We start from the raw sequence: 10,000 nt of genomic DNA on the forward strand, positions 1-10,000 counted from the left end.
ACAGAAATATATATATATATAAATATATATATACATTATACACATATACATTATACACGCACATACTTTGTCCTAGAGGTGACTGTGTCCTAGAAGTCTCTCTATGAAGTCCTAGAGGTGTTAGTGTCTTACAGTGTCAGTGTGCAGTAATACAGGGCTCAATCTCCTAGAGGTCTCAGTCCTAGAGGTGACAGTGTCCCAGAGGTGTCAGAGTCCAGATCTAGAGCTCTCAGTACCCGTTCTTAGAGGTGTAGGTTTTCAGTCCTAGAGGTCTCAATGTCCGAGAGGTCTTTGTGTCCAGTCCTTGAGATGTCAGTGTCGTAAACGTGCTAGTGTCCACTCCTAGTGGTCTCGGCCCCACGGTCCTAGAGGTCTCACCCAGGGTCCAGGCGAAGTAATACTTGGGTCTCCGGGAGGCCGCGGTCAGATACAGATCCAGGAAGCGACCAATCAGAGAGCGGTGAGGGTCACATGACACAGAGAAGCGATCTGATAGGGTGAGGTGAGCGGCCAGCAGGAGGGAGCAGAGACACAACTTCCTGCGTACCGCAACCTGACATCACAAGGTCACACAACGTAAAACGTCACAATGTTACACAACTTATCATTGGAAACAGGATAACTGTTTGTCGTCTAAATTTAGCATAGGTTGAACTTGATGGACGTACGTCTGTTTTCAACCTCATCTACTATGTAACTATGTAACTATGTGACTATGTAACGTCACAATGTGACACAACATAAAACATCCCAATGTTACACAATGTCACAACTAAACAACATTACAACGTAGCACATCACACAATGTCACACGTCACAACACCACACAATATCACAATGGTACACAAAGTCACAACGCAACACGTCACAATAAAACACAACGTCACAATAAAACACAATAAGATGTCACACAACAAACAATGTCACAATGTAACACAACGGCAGAACTTTACAAAACGCCACAATGTAACATGTCTCACACATACAGTGACACAGAAACACAGATGTGACACACGGTGACACACACAGAGTGTGACGTACGCACACACAGTTTGACATGCGCACACACATAAGGAGGCATAGTGTGATGTACACACACTCTCACAGAGTTTGACACATGCGCACACACAGCAAAACAAATATATAATCGCCGCGCTTCTCCATGTAAGGAGCATGCAGCTTGTCCTGGAACAGGATTCCATATTCTCTGTCTCCCTTTACAGCTCATGGGATTCATGTCTCCCCAGTTCAGCTGCCTGCTATTTTCCCTGTCCCAGCAGCATGTGAAAAGGCAACATTATTGTTGCATGTTGTTTACACAGCCCTAGTCAGTGTTGGTTGCCTGCATCTCCTATTCTCCTAGCTGAGAGTGGGCTATTCCTACCCCCCTGTCCTTGCTGACGGTTATTATAGTCTCACTTCCCTTCTAGTGTGACCCTTGCCCCTCACTTCCTTTTCACCCTGGACTCTGAGTGAGTACCTGCCTGCTATTTACCCCAGCAAGGCCTTTCTGTTTTACACTGCCTCATCCTTGATACACTGCACTTCAGACAGAGAAGCACTCTCTACCTACACTACATCTACAAGTACCTTTCTCCCTGTGATTCTCCCTCAATAAAACTAAGAAAGACAAAAGGACATGTTGTGCTTTGGAAGAGGGAAGGCATGAGTTAAGCTTACTGGAACTATTCATACATCATTCGAGACCCTGGTTCCAGGAAACAGCTCCTGTTTTGCATACACACACACAGTGACATACACACACACACAGTGACATACACACACACACACACACACACACACACAGTGACATACACACACACACAGTGACATACACACACACACAGTGACATACACACACACACACACACACAGTGACATACACACACACACACACACACACACACACACACACACACACACACACACACACACAGTGACATACACACACACAGTGACATATACACACACACACACACACACACAGTGACACACACACACACACACACACACACACACACACACACACACACACACAGTGACAGACACACACACACACACACACACACACACACACACACACACACACACACACACACACACACACACACACACACACACACACACACACACACACACACACACACAGTGACACACACACACACACACACACACACACACACACACACACGGTGACACACACACACACACACACACACACACACACAGTGTGACTCACTGCTGGGTTCCTTCTCCTCTCCTCCCCCAGGATGAATCGCTGGTAGTCGTTATATGAGCAGAGCGGCCCAGCCAGGAGACCCAGGAACCCCACTGTGTAACTCGCATAGGAGAGGGGGCTGGGGGGGACCCTGCAGTGGAGACAGGGAGAGGGGTGAGAAACAGAAAGAGAGAGGGAGGAGGGGTGGGAAGACGGAGTGAGGGGGGGGTGGAGAGAGGAAGGGAAGGGGGAGAGAGAGGAAGAAAAAGGGAGGAGGTGGGGAGAGAGGGAAAGAGATGGGAGGGGAAGAGAGAGACAGGGGAGGGAGAGAGAGGTGTGAGGGAGATAGAGAGAGAGAGGGAGATAGAGAGAGAGGGAGATAGAGAGAGAGGAGATAGAGAGAGAGGGAGATGAAGGGAGAGAAAGAAAAATAGGGAGAGGGAAAGAAAAAAAGGGGGAGGGGGGAGAAAGAGAAAGGCATTGAGACGGATTGAGGGGGAGGGAGGGAAAGAGTGAGAGATGGGGAAAGAAAGGTGGGGAGGGGAGAAAGAGAGGTAGGGAGGTGGAAAGAAAAAGGCGGGAGGAAGAGAAAGGAAGGGGAGAGAGAAGTGGTGAGAGGGAAAAGAGAGCATGAGAGAGAGGTGGAGAGGGGGAGAGAGAAGGGGTATAGAGAGGGGGTATAGAAAGAGGGTTGAGGGAGGAGTGGGAGAAAAAGGGGGTGAGGGCAGAGGGGAGGAGTAGGGAGAGAGAGGGGAATAGAGAGAAAGAAGGGATAGAAAAGGGAAAGGTGAGAGGGGAGGAGGGGGAGAGAGTGTAGGAGGGGAGAAAGAGGATGGAGTGGAAGAGAGAGGGGGGGAAAGAGGGCGAGGGGAGAGAGACAGGTATGAAGGGGAGAGAGAGAAAATGGGAGAAAAATGGGGTAGTGGGGGAGAGAAGGGGGAATAGAAAGGGGACATGTGGATGAGAGAGAGGGGAAAAGAGAAAGGGGTGATGGGAAAAACAAATAGGGTGAAGAGAGGGGAGGGAGAAAGACAGGGGGAGGAAGAGAGAGCGATAAGGAGGAGAAAGGGGGAGGGAGACAGAGGGGAGGTGGAGGGAGACAGAGGGGAGGTGGGGGGAGAGAAAGAGGGAGGGGGAGAGAGAGGTGGGAATAAAGAGGGGGCAGAGAAAGAGAGAGGTGGGGAGAAAAAGGGGGTGAGAGCACACAGGGGGAGAGAGGGCGAGAGCACACAGGGGGAGAGAAGGGAGAGAGGGTGACAGCACACAGGGGGAGAGAGGGTGAAAGCACACGGGGGAGAGAAGGGAGAGGGTGACAGCACACAGGGGGAGAGAAGGGAGAGAGGGTGAAAGCACACAGGTGGAGAGAATGGAGAGAGGGTGAAAGCACACGGGGAGAGAGGAGAGAGAGAGGGTGAGAGCACACAGGTGGAGAGGAGAGAGAGAGGGTGAGAGCACACAGGGGGAGAGGAGAGAGAGAGGGTGAGAGCACACGGGAGAGGAGGGTGAGAGCACACAGGGGAGAGGGTGAGAGCACACGGGAGAGGAGGGTGAGAGCACACAGGGGGAGAGGAGAGAGGGTGAGAGCACATTGAGAGAGGAGGGAGAGAGGGTGAGAGCACACAGGGGAGAGGAGAGAGAGAGGGTGAGAGCACACAGGGGGAGAGGAGAGAGAGGGTGAGAACACACAGGGGGAGAGGAGGAGAGAGGGTGAGAGCACACAGGGGGAGAGGAGAGAGAGAGGGGTGAGAGCACAGGGGGAGAGAGGGTGAGAACACACAGGGGGAGAGGAGGGAGAGAGGGTGAGAGCACACAGCGGGAGGGAGGAGAGAGGGTGAGAGCACAGGGGGAGAGGGTGAGAACACACAGGGTGGAGAGGAGGGAGAGAGGGTGAGAGCACAGGGGGAGAGAGGGTGAGAACACACAGGGGGAGGGGAGGGAGAGAGGGTGAGAGCACACAGGGGGAGAGGAGAGAGAGAGGGGGAGAGTACACAGGGGGAGAGAGGGGGAGAGCACACAGGGGGAGGGGAGGGAGAGAGGGTGAGAGCACACAGGGGGAGAGGAGAGAGAGAGGGTGAGCACACGAGAGAGGAGGGAGAGAGGTGAGAACACACAGGGGGAGAGGAGGGAGAGAGGAGGAGAGAGGGTGAGAGCACACAGGGGAGAGGAGGGAGAGAGGGTGAGAGCACACAGGGGAGAGGAGAGAGAGGGTGAGAGCACACAGGGGGAGAGGAGAGAGAGGGTGAGAGCACACAGGGGAGAGGAGAGAGAGAGAGGGTGAGAGCACACAGGGGGAGAGGGGGGAGAGAGGGTGAGAGCACACAGGGGGAGTGGAGATAGAGAGGGTGAGAGCACACAGGGGGAGGGAGAGAGAGAGGGTGAGAGCACACGGGGAGTGGAGAGAGAGAGGGTGAGCACACAGGCGGAGAGGAGAGAGAGAGGGTGAGAGCACACAGGCGGAGAGGAGAGAGAGAGGGTGAGAGCACACAGGGAGAGGAGAGAGGGTGAGAGCACACAGGGGGAGAGAGGGTGAGAGCACACGGGGAGAGGAGAGAGAGAGGGTGAGAGCACACAGGGGGAGAGGAGAGAGAGGGTGTTAGAGCACACAGGGGGAGAGGAGAGAGAGAGGGTGACAGCACACGGGGAGAGAGGGTGAGAGCACACAGGGGGAGAGGGAGAGAGAGGTGAGAGCACACAGGGGGAGAGGAGAGAGAGGGTGAGAGCACACAGGGGGAGAGGAGGGGAGAGTGAGAGTACACAGGGGGAGAGGAGGGAGAGGTGAGAGCACACAGGGGAGAGGAGGGAGAGGGTGAGAGCACACAGGGGGAGAGGAGAGAGAGAGGGTGAGAGCACACAGGGGAGAGGAGAGAGGGGTGAGAGCACACAGGGGGAGAGAGGTGAGAGCACACGGGGAGAGGAGAGAGAGAGGGTGGGAGCACACAGGGGGAGAGGAGAGAGAGAGAGGTGTTAGAGCACACAGGGGGAGAGGAGAGAGAGAGGGTGAGAGCACAGAGGGGGAGAGGAGAGAGAGAGGGTGAGAGCACACAGGGGGATAGAGGGTGAGAGCACACAAGGGGAGAGGGAGAGAGGAGAGGGTGACAGCACACGGGGAGAGAGGGTGAGAGCACACAGGGGGAGAGGAGAGAGAGGGTGAGAGTACACAGGGGTAGTGGAGGGAGAGGGTGAGAGCACACAGGGGGAGAGGAGGGAGAGGGTGAGAGCACACGGGGGGGAGAGACACGAGAAATAACAGTTACCGGATTGCGAGACGTCTCTGAGAGGGGCTGAGATCCGCGCTGAGGGACCCTGCAACACAGAGCAGAGCATCTCCCACTGACCCTGCAGAGCATCTCCCACTGACCCTGCAGAGCTTCTCCCACTGACCCTGCAGAGCATCTCCCCACTGACCCTGCAGAGCATCTCCCACTGACCCTGCAGAGCATCTCCCACTGACCCTGCAGAGCATCTCCCACTGACCCTGCAGAGCATCTCCCACTGACCCTGCAGAGCATCTCCCACTGACCCTGCAGAGCTTCTCCCACTGACCCTGCAGAGCATCTCCCACTGACCCTGCAGAGCTTCTCCCACTGACCCTGCAGAGCTTCTCCCACTGACCCTGCAGAGCATCTCCCACTGACCCTGCAGAGCTTCTCCCACTGACCCTGCAGAGCATCTCCCACTGACCCTGCAGAGCTTCTCCCACTGACCCTGCAGAGCTTCTCCCACTGACCCTGCAGAGCATCTCCACTGACCCTGCAGAGCTTCTCCCACTGACCCTGCAGAGCTTCTCCCACTGACCCTGCAGAGCATCTCCCACTGACCCTGCAGAGCTTCTCCCACTGACCCTGCAGAGCTTCTCCCACTGACCCTGCAGAGCATCTCCCACTGACCCTGCAGAGCTTCTCCCACTGACCCTGCAGAGCTTCTCCCACTGACCCTGCAGAGCTTTTCCCACTGACCCTGCAGAGCATCTCCCACTGACCCTGCAGAGCATCTCCCACTGACCCTGCAGAGCTTCTTCCACTGACCCTGCAGAGCATCTCCCACTGACCCTGCAGAGCATCTCACACTGATCCTGCAGAGCATCGCAGTGTCTCCCGCCGCAGAGCGTCGTAATATCTTCCCCCTCGCGCAACACGTGACACATGTGACTCACCCCACAGAGCATCGCAGTGTCTCCCGCCGCAGAGCATCGCAGTATGTTCCCCCTGCAGAGCATCGCAGTACGTCCCCCCGCAGAGAGGCATCGCAGTACCTCCCCCCTGCACAGCATTGCCTCCCGCGCGCAGTGCATCACAGTGTCTCCCGCCGCAGAGCATCGCTGTGTCTTCCCCGCAGAGCATCACAGTACCTCCCAACAGAGCATCGCAGTGTCTTCCCGCAGAGCATCGCAGCATCTCCCCCTCCCCCGTAGAACACCGCAAGTACCTCCCCCCTGCAGAACATCAGTGTTTCTCCCCAGCAGAGTATCACAGTGTCTACCCCCTCCCCTGCAGAGCGTCGCTCTGTTACCGTCATGAAATTCGAAGGCCACTTTGCTTATTTTCTGGGTCAGGACCATCAGGGGCCTGAGGGGAGAGATAGTGGTATCAGTCCGTCTGTCTGTTATCTCCTCTCTCCCTCCCCCTCCCCCATCTCCCCTTCCCCTCCCCCATCTCCCCTTCCCCTCCCGTCCCCCTTCCTTCTCTCCATTATCCCCCTCCTCCTCTGCCCCCTCCTCCCCCGTCTCTCTCTCCCCTCCCCCTCCTCCCCCCCCTCCCCCTCCTCCCCCCCCTCCTCCCCTGCCCCCCTCCTCCCCGTCTCTCTCTCCTCCCCTGCCCCCCTCCTCCCCCAGTCTCTCTCTCCTCCCCCTCACTTCCTCCTCCCCCTCTCTTCCTCCCCCCCCGTCCCCCCTCCTCCCCCCCATCCCCCCTCCTCCCCCCCGTCCTCTCCTCCCCCCCGTCCTCCCTCCTCCCCCCGTCCTCCCTCCTCCCCCCCGTCCCCCCTCCTCCCCCCCCCGTCCCCCCTCCTCCCCACTTCCGCACCTTCCCTCTCCCCCCTCTCCTTACACAGTGAAGTCTATCTGATCCTCATACGGGGTTATAAACCTTCTGACATGGAAAGCGGTGAGATACCCCATGGTCACCAGCAGTGTGTACCTGCAGAGAACAGAGAGCAGTACTGAGTATCACCTCACACCTGTACAATACAAGGTCAGAGCATACAGCCTGTGCCCCCCACATATTCCCCATGTAGGAGCACAATGACCCCATATCATTGAATTCCAGTGTTCCCGGAGAAATGCAAAGCATATTATTTTATTTACCATAGGATACATATCAGTAACACAGTCACCTAGGGGTTAATCCCCCCTTACACTTACAGGTGTACTCTGCTGGGGTCAGTGGTGATTAGCAGGAGGTATCCCAGAGCCACCTCTCCTATCAGGAATAGGGTGAGCCTGGGAGGAAGGAGAAAGAGAGAGGGGGTTACACTGCGACGCTCTGCAGCGCTGCCTGGCAGGGAAGGGGTTACACTGCGACGCTCTGCAGCGCTGCCTGCAGGGAAGGGGTTACACTGCGACGCTCTGCAGCGCTGCCTGGCAGGGAAGGGGTTACACTGCGACGCTCTGCAGGGCTCTCTGGCAGGGAAGGGGTTACACTGCGACGCTCTGCAGCGCTGCCTGGCAGGGAAGGGGTTACACTGCGACGCTCTGCAGGGCTCTCTGGCAGGGAAGGGGTTACACTGCAACGCTCTGCAGGGCTCTCTGGCAGGGAAGGGGTTACTCTGCGACGCTCTGCAGGGCTCGCTCTGGCAGGGGAGGGGTTACACTGCGATGCTCTGCAGGGCTCTCTGGCGGGGAAGGGGTTACACTGCGATGCTCTGCAGGCTCTCTGGCGGGGAAGGGGTTACACTGCGATGCTCTGCAGGGCTCTCTGTCAGGGAAGGGGTTACACTTCGACGCTCTGCAGAGCTCTCCTTGGCAGGGAAGGGGTTACACTGCGATGCTCTATAGAGCTCTCTGGCAGGGAAGGGGTTACACTGCGACGCTCTGCAGAGCTCTCCTTGGCAGGGAAGGGGTTACACTGCGACGCTCTGCAGTGCTCTCTGGCAGGGAAGGTTACACTGCGACGCTCTGCAGGGCTCTCTGGCAGGGAAGGGGTTACACTGCAACGCTCTGCAGGGCTCTCTGGCAGGGAAAGGGGGTTACACTGCGACGCTCTGCAGCGCTCTCTGGCAGGGGAAGGGGTTACTCTGCGATGCTCTGCAGGGCTCTGGCAGGGAAGGGGTTACACTGCGACGCTCTGCAGCGCTCTGACAGGGAAGGGGTTACACTTCGACGCTCTGCACGGCTCTCTGGCGGGGAAGGGGTTACACTGCGATGCTCTGCAGGGCTCTCTGGCAGGGAAGGGGTTACTCTGCGACGCTCTGCAGGGCTCTCTGGCAGGGAAGGGGTTACTCTGCGACGCTCTGCAGGGCTCGCTCTGGCAGGGGAGGGGTTACACTGCGATGCTCTGCAGGGCTCTCTGGCGGGGAAGGGTTACACTGCGATGCTCTGCAGGGCTCTCTGGCGGGGAAGGGGTTACACTGCGATGCTCTGCAGGGCTCTCTGGCGGGGAAGGGATTACACTGCGATGCTCTGCAGAGCTCTCTGGCAGGGAAGGGTTTACACTGCGATGCTCTGCAGAGCTCTCTGGCAGGGAAGGGGGTTACACTGCAACGCTCTGCAGGGCTCTCTGGCAGGGAAGGGGTTACACTGCGACGCTCTGCAGCGCTCTCTGGCAGGGAAGGGGTTACACTGAGATGCTCTGCAGCGCTCTGGCAGGGAAGGGGTTACACTGCGACGCTCTGCAGTGCTCTCTGGCAGGGAAGGGGTTACTCTGCGACGCTCTGCAGGGCTCTCTGGCGGGAAGGGGTTACACTGCGACGCTCTGCACGGCTCTCTCTGGCGGGGAATGGGTTACTCTGCGACGCTCTGCAGGGCTCGATCTGGCAGGAGAGGGGTTACACTGCGATGCTCTGCAGGGCTCTCTGGCGGGGAAGGGGTTACACTGCGATGCTCTGCACGGGTCTCTGGCGGGGAAGGGGTTACACTGCGACGCTCTGCAGAGCTCTCCTTGGCAGGGAAGGGGTTACACTGCGATGCTCTGTAGAGCTCTCTGGCAGGGAAGGGGTTACACTGCGACGCTCTGCAGAGCTCTCTGGCAGGGAAGGGGTTACACTGCGACGCTCTGCAGGGCTCTCTGGCAGGGAAGGGGTTACACTGCGACGCTCTGCAGGGCTCTCTGGCAGGGAAGGGGTTACACTGCGATGCTCTGCAGGGCTCTCTCACCAGCCGAAGCAGTAGAGGGACAAACAGAGGCCCAGAAGACATGCCGCACTGTGCCTGAGGGGGGCGCCGCACTGAGGAGGGGACAGGTACCAGCGGAACAGGAACGCCAGGCCCAGCGCCGAAAACTGCGCCACCAGGAAGCAATACTGGGGAGGGAGGGGTTAATCAGCACTGTGTTTTACACGCACACAATACACAGATACACATATTTGCATGTATCAGAGGCACACCGTGGTTATGTTATCGCAGCTCGCGCTGTTATATCCCCGCGCCGGGCAGTGTCTGCGTATTAATCTGAGTTGCCCCATTTTCGGGTTCGGCGACGAGACAAGCGAGAGGCATTGGGGGCGGAGTTACATTTGCGTAGACACATACATATATACATTGATATACATATATCTATATAAACATACACATTATATACACACACACATATATATATATATACACACACATATATATATACACATACA

At 56.9% G+C, this 10,000-nt stretch overlaps 1 protein-coding gene across 1 annotated transcript in view; it reads right to left on the minus strand.

Annotated features, from left to right (window-relative positions):
* Positions 1–36: 36 nt before the first annotated feature.
* The window catches only part of LOC142496849 (membrane-bound glycerophospholipid O-acyltransferase 2-like), a 13,524-nt gene continuing 3,560 nt past the window's right edge, over positions 37–10,000 (minus strand). Inside the window, exons 2-8 of the mRNA XM_075603877.1 lie at positions 9,528–9,673; positions 7,578–7,655; positions 7,264–7,353; positions 6,728–6,783; positions 5,473–5,521; positions 2,240–2,369; positions 37–553 (exon numbers count right to left, since the gene is read on the minus strand). Coding sequence (XP_075459992.1) covers positions 230–553; positions 2,240–2,369; positions 5,473–5,521; positions 6,728–6,783; positions 7,264–7,353; positions 7,578–7,655; positions 9,528–9,673 — 873 coding nt within the window. The 3' untranslated portion in view covers positions 37–229. The remainder of the gene's footprint in view (positions 554–2,239; positions 2,370–5,472; positions 5,522–6,727; positions 6,784–7,263; positions 7,354–7,577; positions 7,656–9,527; positions 9,674–10,000) is intronic.

The sequence above is a fragment of the Ascaphus truei genome, chromosome 6 (assembly GCF_040206685.1).
Source record: "Ascaphus truei isolate aAscTru1 chromosome 6, aAscTru1.hap1, whole genome shotgun sequence".
In the NCBI taxonomy this organism is placed as follows: Eukaryota; Metazoa; Chordata; class Amphibia; order Anura; family Ascaphidae; genus Ascaphus; species Ascaphus truei.